This window comes from Heptranchias perlo, chromosome 4 (assembly GCF_035084215.1).
Source record: "Heptranchias perlo isolate sHepPer1 chromosome 4, sHepPer1.hap1, whole genome shotgun sequence".
In the NCBI taxonomy this organism is placed as follows: domain Eukaryota; kingdom Metazoa; phylum Chordata; class Chondrichthyes; order Hexanchiformes; family Hexanchidae; genus Heptranchias; species Heptranchias perlo.
The window spans coordinates 50,352,831-50,374,063 of record NC_090328.1 but is presented as its reverse complement, the minus strand read 5'-3'; the positions used below and the strand labels follow the sequence as shown (position 1 = coordinate 50,374,063).

Genomic DNA, 21,233 nt, shown 5'->3' with positions numbered 1-21,233 from the left:
GAGTGATTCACTGTGCGCAGGTGAGTAGGAGTGGGGGCCGGGGAAAGGATGGCACTCGACACAGCTCTTTGCATCCTACTCTAACAGTATAAGGAAGCAGAGAATGTGAAAAGGTCATTTGGTTCTTCAAGTCAGCTCCTTCCCCATACCACATGCAACCCACGCTATCATGAACCCTACTCCAGCGATATAATGTCCTGATGGAACTTCAGCATAAATAGCACCGATACTCCAAAGCCCATAAAGCAAAACTCCACAGTATTCTCCTCCACTGTAAACAGTGCTAACCTCCACAGACAATATTCCCCTTTTCTCTTCAGACTGAAGCACCGGCACTCTTTCTGACCCTTGCAAGAACCAGCTCAAAAATTGGCACCTCGTGCACTGGAGGAAGTGAGTTTCCTCGCAGAACCTAACACCCACTTGTAGTGAAACATTCAGGGAGTGCTCCTGATGACTGAGAAGGCATGAGTTTGACAGTGACAGTGAATGACAGCAATAGGGATCCAAGCTAGAGACATGAGCTGGCAGCATGCAGAAGAAATTCCTACTTACAGTTTATTTTTGTTAATTGAAGAACAGCTTCATTTTAGAAGGCAGTTTACACAGTCAAAGCTTAGTAAGTGCAAGCTTCTGTTTATCACGTTAAATGTGACCTACCTTTGATAGTAGCTCTCAGATTGTTTCACATAGTTATCAGCCATTCTTTTAGGTAAGTTTTCCTGCCTTGCCTTTAAATAGCATTTCATTTCTTATTTAAAATATTAAATTAACATAATGGAAAGAATTCCATGAATGTTTACAAGGTTATGTTGGAAAAGAAGCAACCAATATCAGCATTGAGGACTGCCGCAGGATGAAGGCATCATGACAACTGCCAGGGCTGTGACAGTACTGAAGCCCCTATCCATGTTTTCAAGCAAACTCTGGAAGCTTGTGAAGATGGTGGAGCCCAGGGCCTAAATGGCAGCAGTCTGAGTTTCCATCAAAGCTATCAGAGCTGTTACCACTGACTGTATAACCACACAGAGCTGACTACGTGCTCCATGGTTGACTGCATTGCCTCGATGCCGTGCGTGATGACCCAACACAAGTTGGAAACAGACTCCTCCACACTGTTCAATATGGTGCAGAGGCTCCCTGGCAAGCAGTCCATTGCACTGAGCAATTGCTGGTGCACACCTATTGGTCTTCTTTCAAAGGTTGGGCCCTGAAAGTCCGCAACTGTACCCTCTATAGCAAAACTAGGATGCAAAGAGCTGTGTCGAGTGCCATCCTTTCCCCGGCCCCCACTCTTACTCACCTGCACACAGTGAATCACTCAGTGCAGACCCCTTGAAACTCACTTCCTCCAGTGTGTGAGGTGCCAATTTTTGAGCTGGTTGTTCCAAGGGTCAAAAGGAGTGCCGGTGCTTCAGTCTCAAGAGAAAAGAAGAGGAAGATGGCCAAACACCCTGTGAGATGCTTCCGCCAGCTTTGCTATCTGCCACAGCTTGTGCCCTCCCACTGCCAATTACTTTAATGGCTGCCTCCTCCATTGATGTCAGCTCTTGAGTTGCTGGTGGAACCCCTCCGATTCTGGAAATCTCTCTTCTGTTTTGCGTCAGCTTGACCTGCAAGAAGGTTGGGAATGTGTTAGTGTGTGGGCTGTTGAAAGGATGTAAAGATGTCCTTGGCAGCTTAGCGCTGTGTGCATGGTGAGAGAAAGCAGTAGAGAAGAGGGCCCAGTAATTGTGAGGGCAGTAACAGGTGCAGAGTGTACATGTGGGAGCAGAAGGAGGTACATTGATGTGTGTTGTTGTGATTGGAGGAGAGAGATGGAAAGCGAGATGGGAAGGCTTGTTAGTGCTAGGGCCTGTGCATAGAGTTAGAAAGCTGTGAATCGGAGTATAACCTTAACAGCCATGGTTAAATCATTGAATTTCTTCCTACGTTACTTCCAGCTCCTTGGTGTGATACTCCTGACATTCATGTGCTCAGCGACCTCTATCCACTGTTGCCAGGCTATCTGGCGGGTCACTCTGCAGCCATCTGCGAGAAACAAGACCTCCTTCCTCCTGGTCACCTCCTCTACCAACACCTCTGTGGTACTGTCAAAGAAATGAGGGGTAGGGGTCTCTAGCAGCAGTCACTTCACAGTTAGAAGCAGCTCCACAAGGCAGCATTAACCAAAGGCACTCCCGCTTTAAGAGGTTCTGCCTTTACATAGTGGGAGCCCTGTCAGATTTTCTGCTCTTCCCCCCCGCAATGGGCAAGCTGCCAATTACAAGCGCGTGTAGCACCGACAACTCGTCCTTAATATGGAACTGAGGCATGCACCTCAAAATGTTGCACGGCTCACATCATCGGGTTTGGGCTGGTATAATGGACATCCTGCCTATTTTGTGGCTGTTTTGAGTGAATGTTGAAGATTCCCCCATGTGTTGCAAACGGAGCAGCAATTAAGATGCTGGCACGTGTTGTGCACTAACAGAACTGTGCAAATAGGAACCACTCTTGCAAAGCTATCAAAGTATTTCATTTTTGATTGCCAATTACTAGTTGATTAATATTTTAATTGTTGCTGCCTCTTATATATTGTGTAGTTGCACGACATCGTATATTCACAAAGACGTTGAACTATCTAAAGGATGTTTGCTAATAGCTGGTCGGTTCATATTTTCAGTGTTGCAACTCCCTATCTGTATGAATGTTCCTTGCTGCGTTTTTGCAGTGCTTTCTTATTTATCTTCTGTTTCACATGATAGCTTAAGCCTATATGATGGTATCATTTACATATTGCAATACTGTGGATGTGTGTCATTTGAATGACTGCAAAAAAAGAAACAGGAAGCAGCAACAGGAATTTTAAACTACATTTTAATAAAAAGGTTACAAATATACGGGGGAAGGTTTTTACTTCGAGGTGGGATGAGAGCGTGTGGGTAGATTTCCCATGTGGGAAACCCGGAAGTGAATTGAGCGTGTGGGAATCTGCGATCACAATTCAATTGAAGGCAGTTAATTATACTTCCGGGTTTCTCTTCTCCAAGATGTGCAGCGGGCGTACTGTGCACCCACATGACTTGATCTGAAGTCCACTATTTAAAGGGCCAATGCAAAAATGGATTTTGGAGGAGAAAGGAGCAAATACAGGAATGGATTCCAGGAGAGCAAAGACAGCACCCAGGTTTACTGATGCATAACTGGAAATACGACTGGGTGCCGTGAAATCCAGGAATGAGGTCATTTACCCAAGTGATGGGAGGAACATAAGAACATGAGAAATAGGAGCAGGAGTAGGCTATATGGCCCCTCAAGCCTGCTCTGCCATTCAATAAGATCATGGCTGATCGACCACCTCAACTCCACTTTCCCGCCCGATCCCTTAGTGTCCAAAACCAATCGATCTCAATCTTGAATATGTTCAACGACTGAGCAACCACATCCCTCTGGGGTAGAAAATTCCAAAGATTCACAACCGTCTGAGTGAAGAAATTTTTCCTCATCTCGGTCCTAAATGGCTGACCTCTTATCTTGAGACTATGACCCCTAGTTCTAGACTCTCCAGCCAGGGGAAACAGCCTCTCAACATCTACCCTGTCAAACCCGCTAAGAATTTGATATGTTTCAATGAGATCATCTCTCATAGAGAATATAGGCCCATTTTACTCAATCTCTCCTCATTGGATAACCCGAGTGAACCTTCATTGCACCCCCTCTCAGGGAAGTATATCCTTCCTTAGGTAAGGAGACCAAAACTGTATGCAGTACTCCAGGTGTGGTCTCACCAAAGCCCTATATAATTGCAGCAAGAGCTCCTTACTCTTATAGTCCAATCCCCTTGCAATAAAGGCTAACATACCATTTGCCTTCCTAATTGCTTGCTGTACCTGCATGTTAACGTTCTGTGATTCGTGTACAAGGACACCCAAATCCCTCTGAATACCAACCTTTCTTAGTCTCTCACTATTTATAAATTATTCTGCTTTTCTATTCTTCCTACCAAAGTGGATAATTTCAAATTTGACATGAAACTCCTGGTTCTGCACGGCTGGAGGTGGAAGAAGAGGTGAGCAGCAGGAGCATGGTGTCCAGGTCTTGGCTGCAGTGCAGGAAGTGGTTTAATGACCTAACCAGGTCAGGAAAAGTGAGTATATTTGCTGATTCCCCCACGCCCTGTGTTGTACAACACCGGCCCCCCGACCTCACTCTGTCTTGGCAAGCCTACTCCAACATAGTACTCCTCACACCCATTTAAGTGTCACCAGCCTTGGTCCAAACATGGACAAAAGAGCTGAATTGCAGAGGTGAGGTGAGAGTGACTACCCTTGACATCAAGGCAGCATTTGACCGAATGTGGCACCAAGGAGCCCTAGTACAATTGAAGTCAATAAAATTCTCCAGTGGCTGGAGTCATAACTAGCACAAAGGAAGATGGTAGTGGTTGTTGGAGGCTAATCATCTCAGTCCCAGGACATTGCTGCAGGGGTTCCTCAGGGCTGTGTCCGAGGCCCAACCACCTTCAGCTGCTTCATCAATGACCTTCCCTCCATCATAAGGTCAGGAATGGGGATGTTTGCTGATGATTGCACAGTGTTCAGTTCCATTCGCAACCCCTCAAATAATGAAGCAGTCCGAGCCTGCATGCAGCAAGACCTGGACAACATCCAGGCTTGGGCAGATAAGTGGCAAGTAACATTCGCGCCAGACAAGTGCCAGGCAATAACCATCTCCAACAAGAGAGAATCTAACCACCTCCCCTTGACATTCAATGGCATTACCATCCCCGAATCCCCCACCATCAACATCCTGGGGGTCACCATTGCACAGAAACTTAACTGGACCAGCCACACAAATACTGTGGCTACAAGAGCAGATCAGAGGCTGGGTATTCTGCGACGGGTGACTGACTCACCTCCTGACTCCCCAAAGCCCTTCCACCACCGACAAGGCACAAGTCTCCACTTTCCTGGATGAGTGCAGGTCCAACAACACTCAAGAAGCTCGACACCATCCAGGACAAAGCAGCCCGCTTGATTGGCACCACATCCACCACCCTAAACATTCACTCCCTTCACCACCGGTGCACCGTGGCTGCAATATGTACCATCCCAAGGGTGCACTGCAGCAACTCGCCAAGGCTTCTTCGACAGCACCTCCCAAAACCCCGACCTCTCCCACCTGGTAGGACAAGGGCAGCAGGCACACGGGAACAACACCACCTGCACGTTCCCCTCCAAGTCACACACCATCCCGACTTGGAAATATATCGCCGTTCCTTCATCGTCGCTGGGTCAAAATCCTGAAACTCCCTCCCTAACAGCACTGTGGGAGAACCTTCACCACATGAACTGCAGCGGCTCAAGAAGGCGACTCACCACCACCTTCTCAAGGGCAATTAGGGATGGGCAATAAAAGCTGGCCTTGCCAGCGATGCCCACATCCCATGAACGAATAAAAAAAAAACAGCAATTGCACTTGCTCACCTCCCCATTTATGCACCCACCACTGCCACTCACCCCAATCCTGATACAATGTAATGCATCTGTCTGATAGTAACCCTGTGATACATCTGTATGATAGTCACCCTCACCAGTGCACTGCATCCATCGGGTTAATAGGCACCTTCAGTCACTCACAGGTTTGTTCTTTCGCCCCTTGTAGGAGAGGAGAGTGCAAAATGCAAGGGAAAGGACGAGGACTAGAGGTGGACCACCAGAAATAGTCCCGCTCATAGATGCGGAGGAGGAAGCCATGGCGCTAAGTGGGACAGCTGCATCCCTATCCATCGGAGATGGAGAGACTGGGAACCCGCAGATACCTGGTGACATAACGTAAACATCTTTCACACACATGATAACTTTATTTCATGAGTGACTGAACCAAGAAAGACCTGGTTGATCGGCAAGATTGTTACTTTGCCATGACTGATTCATGTCGCTTTCTGTTGTCTTCCAGGGCCTTCACGTGTTAGTGGTGTGGTGAGATGGAAGACATCGATTCCTCAGAGGACTTCATTCCTTCTGAGGGTGCACTGTCACAGGACATACAGCCATGCGCCAGTGCAGACACTCGCACTTCGGTGGGTCCTGTTAGCCAGTTAGTTGGGTTGTCACCTGGTGAGTCACAGTTCACAAGTGAGTACGAGCAGATAGGGGCAGCTTGGAGAGTCCATGTCGGAGGGTGCACTCCTCTCCAAACTCTGCTCAGCTGGACACAGATGCTGAACCCCAGGGGCCATCATAGAGAATGAGAATGATTGAGGTACAGCTGCACCTTTGCGAGGTCCTGGAAAATGCGCCACACACACTCACCACAATCGCAGAAACAATGGTGGAGTCCAACTCCATCGCTGGTGGATTGTTTTCACAGGTAAGTGCAAGAATGTCTGCAATGGAGAGCGTGGCTACCTCCATTGAGCTTCAAGCACGGCTCACAAATGAGTCTATGCAGGCTGTGCCTATGGTCGTGCAGGAGATGTTTGCCACCTTAAGCAGGGTGACAGATACCTTATCTGTGGCTTTACAACGCAGCATATATGTTCACCAACCTGCAGTCTAGCAGAGTGTTGGGAGCGATGTTGCGCTCGCCTGGGAGAGGGATGATGGCTAAAGGGGACATGGACGTGAGAACTCCACTCAAACGCTCACATTTCTCACCCGTTGCCCCTCCCACTCAACCAGTACCCAAAATGTTGCCTTCTCTCCCGATGGCCAAGTTTCCCCCCCGCACAGGTGCAGGTGGAGCATTCTTTGGAGCAGCCCTCACAGGGGTGTTTGAAGAAATGTTATATTGTGAAGTCTCCTTTTTTTTATATTGGCACAGTGAAATTTATTAATTATCACCACTTCCACGTCTTGGCCATTTTTGCGTCCCGAGTGTTAAATCGCCCTTTCATTTGCTTCATGATGAATGCCAATAGATGATGATACCCATTGGGCGGATGTGAAATGGGTGTTTGCGTGAAGTGGTGGTGGGGGCGGAGGTTGGTGGTGGTTGTGCCAGGCGGTCTGAGTATCTCAAAAGCAGAATATTGCAGATGCTGGGAATCTGAAATAAAAACAGAAAAATACTCAGCAAGTCAGGCAGCTTCTGTGGAGAAAGAAACAGAGTTCGCGTTTCAGGTCGATGATCTTTCATCAGAATACAGTCTGAGTATCTTAATGTCTTTATTTTGACACTTTTATTATGAGAACCTGTGAGAGGTGAGGGCAGCTGCAATGCCTGAGCTTTTATTGCGAAGTGTCAATCACAGGCTTAAAGGGCCAAATCAACTTCTGCATGAATCTCGCCTCCGTTTCACTAGTGAGATTCAGAAGTCATGGGAAACCCGTGCAGGTGAAGTAAAATTTGTTTCTGCTTCAGAATCAATTAAAAAATACCTCAAGTATCTCAAGTAGGTAAATTGCCCTGTTAATGATCAGCCTGCCAGTAATTGGGGATGTGACTTCCGGGTTTCGGCTGTGCGCGCGCATCAAAATGCGCCCATGCCCAAGTGGGCGCATTGGAGTCGGGATGCGGTCGCGCTGGAAAAAGCTGAAATTTTTGCCTCCTTTCATTTAACAGGTAAATGAAAAATAAAACAGAAAATGTCAGAAATAGACAGCAGGTCCATTTGAAAGTAAAAAACAGGCTAACATATCAGGTGGAGACCATTTGTCAGAACTGGAGTTTTAGATTTTCTTGTTCCTTTAGGCAGAGGCACAAAAATAGCATCTTCAGCAGTTTAATATGGAAATAAGATGGAAATCCATAGTAACTCTGTATTGCATAATGCAGGAGGAGGTCACAGGCAGTCTATCCGCAAGTCCCGATGAATTAAAAAAACAAAAAGTGGGAATGCATGCAGCACACCTGAATAACTTTTCAGTGATTTAAGCAAACTGTATCATATTGCTTGAGTGGATTTCATCAACCATATCGGATACACAGTATCAGAACAGGAAATAGTGATGCGAGTAGTGACAGAATCCTCCCATTAAGGGTAAAAAAACTTAACTGTTCAAGGGTTCTTTCACTAATACCATGATTGCAATTACACAGGGCAAAGAACACACTTTACTTTGTAACAAGGTAAACATCACTGCAGGAAATGTTGTGATTGGAACCAGTATTTTGTTTTTGGTGCCAGTCACTTTGTGTTTAATTTTGTATTTCTTCACCCTTCTACCAACTTTCCCGCCTCTTCTCTTAAAAGTCTTGGCCTGTGCTGGGATACAGTTCCACAGCCATCAGCTGCCTTTCAGTACCGGATCCAAGTGACCATTGTTCATGTGTGAGCCCAGATAGTGAGTTTTGGTTGGCTATTCAATCATGGGAGAATCGTAGCTGAGCCCAATTTTATCCTTGCCTGAACTCCATACAGCACATTGTCCAGCAGGATATCACAATCAGGTTATCAATCAGGATTGGGAACTCAGGCTGATTTTTTCCCTCTCTCTAGCCAAGAATGCTGAAGCCAATTGTGGCATCTCTTGTAGCTGAAGTTAGGAGCTAACGCAGCAAGTACCAGGGGTTGAACCTGGGATCTTATCTCTATAGTTCAGTCCTACACTGGGAATTATACAAACCTACTGAGCCATCAGAGGCCTTTGCTCACTAATTGTTAAACATATCTTTTCTTATAGATGATGTTGAAGAACATTGTTTTCATGTTGTTAACAGTAGCAAGCTGCGCTGAAGCACTAGTCGTCACCGGCTTTGTGACATTTATGCCTAAATTCATTGAAAATCAGTTTGGCCAAAGTGCTAGCCTGGCAGCAATCTTGGGAGGTAAGCAATTTAATTAACTTCCTTAAGAGATAATACTTCAATAATTCATTTTTTAAAAACTGACCTGGTATGATTGATTTAAAGAGATATTGGCCCAGAATATGCTGAAAAAATAATGGCGTGTGAGCGATGCATGCTGTTATTAATGTGCAAATAGGTCAGCAACTTGTGGTGAGGAAGAGATACCCTGTGAATTGCCAAGTTGCTGGACGATTTGCATGAAGTTGCTGCATTTGCACGTTAATTGCCCATTAAACTCGCCACAGAAAATTAAGTCTGGTAGTTAACAGCGTAAGTACCCTTTGAACAATGGGATAATTGAAATGACTGCCAATCTACCTATCTAGCCCAGAAAGTGAATAATTAAAAGTGTGGAGTCTCATTCCTTCAGTTAGTGAATTGTTGTTGGAGATATCAAAAATGTCAAAATTAAAATTTTAAAAATTCTTACTTTTCCTTTCAGTGTCGCTTTTTCTCTTTCTCTTAATTCAATCTTTCCTTCCCAACCTTTACTTTAATTATTTACCTGAACCCCCACCCCTCCGCCCCCTCCCTCCGCCTCACCATGGGATGATCATGCGCTTTAAGAACACAAACTGGGTAAATGTTTCATAAGTAAAGTACAGATTTTACATATTTGCTTCACTTCCTGTAAGAGACTCCCCAGCTCCATAACCAATTGCTAAGAGCAATAATTTTCCTTCCTGTTAAGAGGTTTCATGCCTCAATTTTTCCCATCTGGCCCCCAAAAGGAAACAGTATAGCCAAAATCAACTCAACCTCCAAATTTTTGACCTTAATGAGATCACCTTGGAACGTGGTCCCACAGTAGTTCTTCTGTATAATTACAGTTAACAGAGAGCCTACCTTTAGCTAATTCGTATTTAAAAAATTTCCACTGCCCTCTGTACTGCCTCTCAGTTTTCTTCTGATTGAAAAGAGCTGTCCCATCAAAATATCTGTCAGTTATTTTCCATCAGAGCAAAATGAAATGACAGCAGAGAATGCAGCATAAATTGCAATCCCTGCAGGCATCTGAGTAAGCACCCATGGACCTCTATGACAAGCCACCACGACACAGTGGAGTCAACACTGTATTGCCACAAGTAACATTACAAAGGATAAGCATTCTTCAGGTGCAAAGTGTAGAGGGAGTGCTTTCTGTTAAATATACACCCCTCCCCATCTCTGTGTGAAATAGTCATAAATACATATGTTACTTGTTAGAAAACACTGTCTTTGTAACAGCCTCATAGAGAGCAGACATTTTCAGTCTCCTTTTCTCCTTAGCCGTTCTAGTGATGTAAGTTAATGAGGGGGAGGGCTCTTCCCCTGAGTGATATCAATCAACATCAATGGGGACTGGCATTTCAGTTTGACCAGATCTGAAAAATCACAGGCCTAGAAATTGGATCGCGCTGTGCCCATTTAGCAGCATGGCTTTACGAAGGGGAAGTCGTGTCTGACAAATTTGCTTGAGTTCTTTGAGGACATAACGTATAGGGTGGATAAAGGGGAACCAGTGGACGTAGTGTATTTAGACTTCCAGAAGGCATTCGACAAGGTGCCACATAAAAGATTATTGCTCAAGATAAAGAATCACTGGATTGGGGGTAATATTCTGGCATGGGTGGAGGATTGGTTATCTAACAGGAAGCAGAGAGTTGGGATAAATGGTTCATTCTCGGACTGGCAACCAGTAGCCAGTGGTGTTCCGCAGGGGTTGGTGCTGGGTCCCCAACTCTTTACGATCTATATTAACGATTTGGAGGAGGGGACCGAGTGCAACATATCGAAGTTTGCGGATGATACAAAGATGGGAGGGAAAGTAGAGAGTGAGGAGGACATAAAAAACCTGCAGGGGGATATAGACAGGCTGGGTGAGTGGGCGGAGATTTGGCAGATGAAATACAATATTGGAAAATGTGAGGTTATGCACTTTGGCAGGAAAAACCAGAGAGCAAGTTATTTTCTTGATGGCAAGAGACTGGAAAGTACTGCAGTACAAAGGGATCTGGGGGTACTGGTGCAAGAAAATCAAAAAGTTACTATGCAGGTGCAGCAGGTGATCAAGAAGGCTACCTTCCAATCCGTTGGGACCGTTCTAGAATCTAGGGAATTTTGGAAGATCATAACCCATGCATCCACTATCTCTGCAGGCCATCAGGTCCAGGGGATTTGTCGGCTTTTAGTCCCATTAGTTAGTCTCGTACTTTTTCTCTACTGATATTAATTGTTTTAAGTTCCTCAATCTCATTTGCCCCTTGGTTCCCCACTATTTTTTATATGCTTTTTGTGACTTCTACTGTGAAGACAGATACAAAATATTTGTTTAACGTCTCTGCCATTTCCTTATTCCCCATTATAACTTCTCCTGTCTCAGCCTCTAAGGGACCAATGTTTACTTTTGCTACTCTCTTTTTACATACTTGTCGAAGCTCTTACAATCTGTTTTTCTATTTCTTGCTAGTTTACTCTCATATTCTATTTTCTTCCTTTTTTATCAATTTTTTTGTCATCTTTTGCTGGTTTCTAAAACTCTCCCAATCTTCAGGCTTACTATTATTCTTCACAACAATATAAGCCTCTTCTTTTAATCTAATACTATCCTTAACTTCTTTAGTTAGCCACAGATGGATTGCTTTTCCCGTGGAGTTTTTGTTTCTCGATAGAATGTGTATTTGTTGAGAATTCGGAAATATTTTTTTAAATGTCTGCCATGCTTATCTACCGTCATACCTTTTAATTTCCCAATCTACCTTAGCCAACTTGCCCCTCATACCTATGTAATTGGCTTTAGTTAGGTTTAAGACTCTAGTTTCAGACTTAAGTATATCACTTTCAAACTCAATGTGAAATTCTATCATATTATGATCACTCTTCCCCAGAGGATCCTTTACTATGAGATTGCTAATTAACTCAGTCTCATTACACAATACAAGATCTAAAATAGCCTGTTCCCTGGTTGGTTCCACGACATATTGTTCTAGGAAACTGTCTCGAATACATTCCATGAACTTGTCCTCCAAACTACCTTTGCCAATTTGATTTGCCCAGTCTATATGAAGATTAAAGTCCCCCGCGATTATTGCATTATCTTTGTTACAAGCTCCTATTATTTCTTGATTAATATCTTTCCAACATTATAGCTGCTGTTAGGGTGCCTATAAACTACTCCCACCAGTGTTTTCTGCCCCTTGTTATTTCTTATTTCCACCCATAGTGATTCTACTTCCTGATCTTGCGAGCCAAGATCCTTTCTCACCACTGTCCTTATGTTGTCATCCTTTATTATCAGGGCTACACCCCCTCCTTTTCCATTATGCCTGTCTTTCTGAAACATCAAGTACCCTGGAATATTTAGTTCTCAACCCATTTATCTCTATTTGTGCTATTAACTTGTCTGTCTTGTTACGAATGCTTCGTGCATTCAGATAAAAAGCCTTTAATTTTAACTTTTTACCATTATTCCCTGCATTGACCTTTTTTGTTGATGCACTATTTCCGATAAGCTCTTCGTCCCTTCCTGTCACACTCTGCTTATCTTTATCCGAATCACTGCTCTATTATTGCCTTGTCTTTTCCCTTTGGATTTCTAAATTTCCCCTCACCTGACCCCTTCCCCCATTTTTAGTTTAAGGGTCCAATGTGGCACTCAGGACGTGCCTAAAACAGGTATTAGACCCTTTGCATATGTAAATAGGGTGCCTAACGCCCTGTTTGAAACACCCTTTTCAAAATTGCATTGTGCATGACCGCTGCATGCTCAGTGCAGGCTGTGGTCAGTATTTTCAGGTGCTTGCCAGCCAAACCAGTGGTCCTTAAACAGACCACTCGAGGTTGTCACCGGAAAGATAAATTTTTTTACTTACCTTATTGTGGAGCTACGAAGTGCAGGGGTACTCCTCCCGGCTCCACATTAAATTCGCGGGCTGCTGCCAGCCACTGTTCAGCCCTTCCCAATTGCCTCCCGTCCCAGAATCTCCATACGACGACAACAGGTGTCCGAGCCGGCCGACCTTGTTGTCTCCCAGGACTGGCGAGCTGCCTCTTAGGCCATGACTGGCACCTGCAGCTCACTGGTCATAAACAAATGAGGCCAATGGACCAATTTCCTGTGGTCCTGCCACCGGCATCTTTAAGCGTGTGCATCCTGCGCTGCACCGGAGTCACACCTCGATTCAGACGCGATCCAATTTCTAGGCCATTGTATCAAAAGATTGCTGCGAAAGGTGCAGATGCATTGGAGAAAAAGTACACTTTCACTGCCCAGATTTTCCTTCCGCATTAAGTTACTGCTCACTGGAACAAAAACAAATCAAATACACATGACTTTTTGCTTTGACGTGTGAGTCTTTTTGAGAATCAGCTGGAAAGCAAGCAAGTTAAACTAGGTGTGGAAATCAACTTGTCTCAAAGTGTATTTAAGGTATTAAGGAATTTTAGAGCTGGTCTGAGTTCTTTTGATAGTTGTCAGAATAGATATTTTAAGGCAATAAGGCAGATAAAGAATGTGTCAGTTCCCATGCTCCTTTCACTTCTGGCATAGTAGCTATCGTGAGAAGAAATGGAAAACCACATCGCCAAACAATCTTCCACATTTCATTGGCTTTAAACAGGACTCAAAACTATTTGCAAGATTTAAAATTTAAAACCATTCTATAAAATAATAATGCTTTTTATTTAGCATTGCTGTCAAGTACTCTGTTATGGTCCGGAATCATTGAATGCTCTTTGGTTCACTCAATTCAGACCGCCCTCAACCTGAGAGGTTACCTCCCTCTTTCATTAATGTATTTTTTTTGATGACTTTTTTTCTTTTTGTGATCATCGAGGGAAGAGACATAAATGCTAGGGAATGGAACACTTTCCCATTTTGAATTCCAGGCTCCGTATGAAGGCAATTATAGCATATGAAGAGGAAAACTGCCGTCAGCCAAGTCCTAACAATGTGTTACCCCAACATCAGAACAGCATTCTTTCCTGCACCTGTGTGAATATTCCCATTTCCCAGAGCTGCCATCCATGTGGCCACTTTGAACAAAACTTTCAAATGGCATGGATTTGTGGCCAGTTTTGTCTCTGCCAGAACAGGACTGAGACTGTCAAAATTAATTTCAGACAAAACTCTCACAGTCAGTAGAATAAGATGAACGACGTCTTTTCATCCAAAGGCTGGTATCAAGTCCATCCCCCTGAGTTGAAGAGACATTTTTCCACCTCATTGAGATACCCAGTCCCTTGCGATTATATCTGAGGTAGATGAGTCAGGGACATTTGATCTAATGGGTTTGTTGAGAGGAGGGATTATTCTTTTTCCATTCAGCCAGAATAATGATTCGGAGAAATCATCTGGGCAACGAACACAGCAATGAAGAGACAAGGGGCAAGATTTTATTGGGGAGCCAGAAAGGGGTCGGGGGAGTGGAATTCCTGACGGGAAACCCGGAAGTACAATTATTTTTTTAAATGGTTTCCCGCCCGACAGGCCAGCCTGATTGATAGACTGGCCGTCAGTCGGACGGGAGAAGAGGAAGGAAGAGGATACGAGAAGGTAAGTCTTGGATGGGGGCGCTCAGTCATCGGGGGGGGCTCAGTCATCGGCGGGGGCGTCAGTCACGGAGGTCATAGGGAGGTTCAGTCAACAGGGGGCTCGGTCATTGGGAGGGTCAGTTAATGGGGGGGGGTCAGTCACCGGGGGTCATCGGGGGGGCTCGGTCATCGGCGATCATCAGGGAGTCAGTCATCGGGAGGTCAGTCATCAGGGGGCTCAGTCATCGGTGGTCATCGGGAGGTCAGTCATCGGGGGGTCAGTCATCGGAGGGGTCAGTCATTGGGGGTCATCGGGAGGCTCAGTCATCAGTGGTCATCGGGGCAATCATCGGAGGGCTCAGTCATTGGGGAGGTCAGTCATCGGTGGGATCAGTCATTGGGGGTCATGGGGTATCAGTTATTGGGGGGTCAGGGTTGGAGGTCATCATGGGGGTCGGAAATCGTGGTGGGGGTCAGAGATCGTGGGGGATGTAGGAGATCGTGGAGTGTGGGGGGTCGGGGATCGTGGGGTTGGTCGCTGCAGGTAGGCTTGTTGGGCCTGGGGGAAGCACCCCTGCTCCTCTGGGCCCACAAGCTGTGGAACAAAGGCACTTACCTGCTGTTTCGGGCCTTCTTGCCTCCCGTCATGTGCCGTGAAGTAAAAGGCCCAGGAATCCCGGTCCCCAGGGGTTAAACACAAAAAATCTGTTAAGATGGAGGCCCGCAGCCTCCTTGAAAGCTTTTGGTGACCGATCTGCCTCCTGACAGCAGGTTGGTTGCCAGCCCCTCGTCCCGCTTCTGTTAATACTGGAAATGGGCGGGTTGGGGTGAATTTTAGATTTTTAAAATTTTTACCGCGCCCCCCCCCCCCTGCCCCCTACCCACCCATTTTTCCGAGTTAAAATCATGCCCCAAATGTTACTACTATGTTCATCCTTTCTCACATTTACGTTATCTGGTGTTAGAAATCACAAGGTGCATTTACAACCTCAAAAAAGTGTTTATTAATTTCTCAAGAATTGGCAATAATGTTTGATAGTAGAATTCCTAAATAGCCTCAAATGGAGGAGTGTTGGAAATATGCTATTATTAATGCCACCAAGGGTTGTTAATCCTTCGTAATAATAACTTCCACAATGATTTGGGCCCGAGTGTGACTGAACATGCAAGCTTTATTATAGACACAAGATCAACGTTCTATTGCGGTTATACCATTCAACAAGTATTTATATAACAACGTTCTAATACAGTTATATCAAATAAACAAGGATGGTACAGCCTGTCTCTAGGAAATTTCAGGATGATCAGGCCTGGCTCATAGGGTGTATGGACCACTGTCTGTCCCGAGAAACTGCTTCTAACTTGTAGTGGGACAGTGCCTAAGTTTATATATCTTTCTGAAGCATAGTTGCTTCTGGTAGCTTAACAACATTAGTCCATGATGTCATCTGTCCCGGACACCTTCGTCTCAGGGTGCCCACTGTCCCAGACATCTTTCGGGTATCCATTCTATGGTGTTAACTTGTCAATTCTATTATGGGGGAGGGATATGCCCTTATCTTGCTGTGTATTTTGATTGTTCGGATGCAGACATTTAAGATGTCTCATGCTGTATAGGCCAATCGTTATCTGTAAGGAATCTTACAACACCAGGTTATAGTCCAACAGTTTTATTTGAAAATCACAAGCTTTCGGAGGCTTTCTCCTTCGTCAGGTGAGTGTGGGATTCCATGGAAGGTACCGCATATATAGTCAGAGAACAATACCTGGTGATTACAGATAATCTTTCCAACTGCCCGTTGTCAAGGCAATCAAAGGAGTCGAATATCTGAACAAAGCTCCTGCAATTAACATAACAGGATAGTCTGTGTCGAGGTCCTGAGTCTTTGATTATGCCTTGGGACTTCATGTTATCTATTTCTGACAATTGGCCTTCAATGTGACTGTTTCACACTTCTATTGTCTCTGCAATATTCCCAACCACTTTGCCTGATGGCCTGATGTCAGGCATATCATTTCCTATGGAATGCTGGCTCCCTTTGTATTCTCACAGACGGAAGGCTTGTGCTTCGCCTTTTAGCCAAGTGTCTGAAGCTTTGCAGGATGGGATACATGATTATGATTTGGTCTAGAAATTGTATTTCTTACAAGGAGTGTATGGTAAAGTTTTGCATTGTGAAGAGATAGGACAAGTTTTACAACTCCAGCTCCTCGTGTGTGAGTTCTCAATTTCAGTGAGTATGCGGGATGGGGAGATGGGAAAATTATGTGAAATTAAATAGTAATTAGAGGGCATTTCTTGGTGGTCAAGTACATAATAGTATTGGTAGGGGCAGAGGAATAAATAATCAGCCCATTTCTTGGCAGGAGAATGATGTGGGAGAAACTAAAAGGGCAAAAATATATTATTAAAATAATGAATTGTTGAATTAAGTTTTTTAAATCTATCTTCATGTGAAAAGCAGCATTGGGTACCTGGAAACCTATAATATGAGAGCACTCAACAAGGAGTCTCAACTGATATTAGCAATGAGGAGTCCCCTGTAGGGTGTTTCACCATTCCTACCCCTGTCATGATGGAAAACTAACTGGGGATATCCTGCACCACTCAAGCTCATGGTCTATCAGTCCATGAATACTATAGGTGCTATCATGAAACCCTCTGTTGGTTAAACCTTACCAACGGAGGAGAATGGGTGTAGAGAGGAGGCAACATAGAGATGAAAAAGAAAGGTAGAAAAAAAAGAACAAGCAAAATTAAAATAAAAATCGGTAACTATCCTCATTTATACATTCACTGGATTGCTCAGACTGTGCTTCACATCGGAAAATAGTAATTCAGTGTCAAGTACAGTTTGTACCACTTGTACCTTGAAATACTTCAAATGAAAAAAAAAGCCATAAATGTAATGAAATAATGCACAAGGTGGTAGTGCATTGGTAATGTTATGAGAATGTACAATATATATAAAACTTTAAAAACAATAATAATTCCTGTTAATTTTCCAAGATTTTGAATTAAATTTTCAATGTATGATCCTGGCCACCTGCGGTCTGGCCCATTCCCCTGGTAGTACACATGACAGTGACAGATTCAACATGGTTCTTATCAAGCTAAACATTCCTTATCACTGGCTTACTAATGTATCAGTCACTGTAACTGTACTGGAGGTTGACAGGACCAGCTGGGTATGGATTGAGCATGCAAAATTTTACTATTTGTATTCATCCTTTCTCACATTATCTGGTGTCAGAAACCACAATGTACGTTTAGGCACAAAAATGCTTAAAAATGAAAAATATCACTCCTTTAAATTCACTGCCCGTTATTTGGTTTTGTTTGTCATAAATAGCAAGCCCCTTCTTGTGCACTGTGAGTGGCTTTGTAAACAAAGTTATACGACTGGCACTATAGTATTAAAAGCTCTTCCTTTCTGGCAGCATATCATCATCTCTCCAGAAAGTACACAGAAATCTTCAGTGAATCATGTAACATAACATTGATATAATTGGTTCTAATCTTTACTTTAAAGGAGCAGTACTTATCCCTGGAGCTGTTGTTGGTCAAATTGTTGGTGGGATCATCATTTCCAAGTTGAAGCTCCAATGTCAAAATATGATTAAAATGGCCGCAGCTACATGCGTAGTATCACTGCTTTTCTGCTCAGTCTTCATTTTTGGTAAATGTTCAAATCCACCATTTGCTGGAGTCAACCAGGGCTATAATTGGTAAGTAAATGTTAAATTACATTCATTTTGTCACATTGCTGTCCTGAATACTTTAAATATCACCTGTGTGATTATCACAAGGTGTAAATTTCTGTTGCAACATGTGGGGCTGTTCAATATTTACACCACTTCGTATAAATAATTTAACTAGTTGACCCTCCGTGGTCTTGCACACAGATAGTCAAAACTAAGTATAATGTTCAGGTGATGCAAAGTTGGAGAGTGGGGTGAAAATTGAATCAGGGCACGCACAGGTAAGATTTTGGATAAAATACTGGATCTTCTATGACTTTGCTCATAGTGAGTCCTCTGGTGTGATGTTTGTGCATTCCTCATTGTGTTGTGAGCACTGTGTCTGTGTCTCTTTGCCATCGAAGATTTGTGTGTTTTGGGAGTGTGTTTTGTCTAAAAATATCTTTTCTGATGTGTGAATGTCTCCTGATGTTTGTGTCTTTCCCTCAATTGCGGCCTCTCTTTCCTTTCATGTTGCTGTCTGTGACTTGATCTTTGTCTGAGAGTCCATGGATTTCTGTGTCATTGTGCCCTGGTTTCTCTGTCTGTGTTATATGTCTCTTTACATAATTTCTGCATTTATGTATATGTGTCTCCCTGATATTTTCAATTCTTGATTGCAGTGTCTTCCTAGACTGAATGTGTGGCCCCTGCAGCCTTTCCATCTGTGCCCTGATCTTTTCTCTATTGATTTAATTGTCTCACTACAATGTCTCACTGTGTTTGTCTGATGAATGTCTCACTTTTTTTGTGCGATAATCTCTTTTGATTCTGTTCTTGCGCTTGAACTTGTAGGCCCGAGGCACACCTGATATTGAGCCTTAGGCTCCATTTAAATGAGACGGGCGAGCTGCGAACACCTACTGAGCGTCTCCAGACAGCATGCCAGTGAAGAGACTTCAAATTTTGGGTCCAGTGTCGGCTACGTTCACGGCAACCCAATTTTGCACAGGGGGCCTCAACAGGCTTTAGCCCCCTCATTTGCATATGCAAAGGCCTACCACCTGTTTCAGGCGCAGGCACTGGATGCCATTTTTTTCCTATACCAATATGGTATTCAGCGCACTTCAGTGTAATGAGCATGTGCTTCCGCCATTTTAGAGGCTTAGGCGACTGTTAAGCACCCGAAAAATGGGCATGCTTCCAACGAGTTTCGAGGCCTCTTTCTCTGCCCACAATCTCCCTATCTGACCCCATCTCTCTGTGTCACTGTGCCCTGAGTTTCTGTTTCATTGATCATAGAATCATCATAGAAGTTTACGGGATAGAAGGAGGCCATTCAGCCCTTCGTGTCTGTGCTGGACCTCTTGGTCCGTAGCCTTGTAGGTTGCGGCACTTCAAGTGCACATCCAAGTACTTTTTAAATGTGATAAGGGTTTCTGCATCTACCACTCTTTCGGGCAGTGGGTTCCCGACCCCACCGCCCTCTGGGTGAAAAAATTTCTACTCAATTCCCCTCTACAATGGTTACAGTACAAAAGGAGGCCATTCGGCCCATCAAGCCTGTGCCGGCTCTCTGCAAGAGCAATCCAGCTAGTCCCACTCCCCTGCCCTGGCCCTGTAGCCGTGCAAATTTTTTCCCTTCAAGTACTTATCCAATTCCTTTTTGAAAGCCACGATTGAATCTACCTCCACCACCCCGGCAGTGCATTCCAGATCATAACCACTCGCTGCGTAAAAAAGTTTTTCCTCATGTCGCCTTTGGTTCTTCTGCCAATCACCTTAAATCTGTGTCCTCTGGTTCTTGACCCTTCTGCCTATGGGAACAGTTTCTCTCTCCCTACTCTGTCTAGACCCCTCATGATTTTGAATACCTCTATCAAATCTCCTCTCAATCTTCTCTGCTTCAAGGAGAACAACCCAGCTTCTCCAGTCTATCCACGTAGCTGAGGTCCTTCATTCCTGGAATCATTCGAGTATATCTTTTCTGCACCCTCTCTAAGGTCTTCACATCTTTCCTAAAGTGCGGTGCCCAGAATTGGACACAATACTCCAGTTGTAGCCGAATCAGTGTTTTATAAAGGTTCAACATAACTTCCTTGCTTTTGTACTCTATGCCTCTATTTATAAAGCCCAGGATACCGTATGCTTTATTAATATCTTTCTCAACCTGCCCTGCCACCTTCAACGATTTGTGCACTTATATCCCCAGGTCTCTCTGTTCCTGCACCTCCTTTAGAATTATACCATTTAGTTTATATTGCCGCTGCTTGTTCTTCCTAATAAAATGTATCACTTCGTACTTCTCTGCGTTAAATTTCATCTGCCACGTGTCCGCCCATTCCACCAGCCTGTCTATGTCCTCTTGAAGTCTATCAGTATCTTCTTCACTGTTTACTACAATTCCAAGTTTAGTGTCATCTGCAAATTTTGAAATTGTGCCCTGTACACCCAAGTCCAAGTCATTAATATATATCAAGAAAAGCAGTGGTCCTAGTACCGACCCCTGGGGAACACCACTGTACACCTTCCTCCAGCCCGAAAAACAACCGTTCACCATTACTCTCTGTTTCCTGTTACTTAGCAAATTTCGTGTACATGCTGCCACTGCCCCTTTTGCTCATGGGCTTCAATTTTGCCGACAAGCCTATTATTTGGCACTTTATCGAACGTCTTTTGGAAGTCCATATACACATCAACCTCATTGCCCTCATCAAACCTCTCTGTTACCTCATCAAACAACTTAATCAAGTTAGTTAAACACGATTTGTTTTTAACAAATCCGTGCTGGCTTTCCTTTATTAATCCACATTTGTCCAAGTGACTATTAATTTTGTCCTGGATTATCATTTCTAAAAGTTTCCCCACCACTGAGGTTAAACTGACAGGCGTGTAGTTGCTGGGTTTATCCTTACACCTTTTTTGAACGAGGGTGTAACATTTGCAATTCTCCAGACCTCTGGCATCACCCCCGTATCTAAGGATGATTGGAAGATTATGACCAGTACCTCCGCAATTTCCACTCTTACTTCCCTCAGCAACCTAGGATGCATCCCATCCAGACCGGGTGACTTTTCGACTTTAAGTACAGCCAGCCTTTCTAGTACCTCCTCTTTATCAATTTTTAGCCCATCCTGTATCTCATCTACCCCCACTTTTACTGTGACTTTGGCAGCATCTTCTTCCTTGGTAAAAGACAAATGCAAACTGGACCAGCCACATCAATATTGTGGCTACAAGAGCAGGTCAGAGGCTGGGTATTCTGT

At 44.2% G+C, this 21,233-nt stretch overlaps 1 protein-coding gene across 1 annotated transcript in view; it reads left to right on the top strand.

The window, feature by feature from the left end:
• Window positions 1–21,233, top strand: part of LOC137320918 (solute carrier organic anion transporter family member 4C1-like) — a 143,991-nt gene that overhangs the window by 98,186 nt on the left and 24,572 nt on the right. Inside the window, exons 7-8 of the mRNA XM_067982908.1 lie at window positions 8,610–8,754; window positions 17,820–18,015. Coding sequence (XP_067839009.1) covers window positions 8,610–8,754; window positions 17,820–18,015 — 341 coding nt within the window. The remainder of the gene's footprint in view (window positions 1–8,609; window positions 8,755–17,819; window positions 18,016–21,233) is intronic.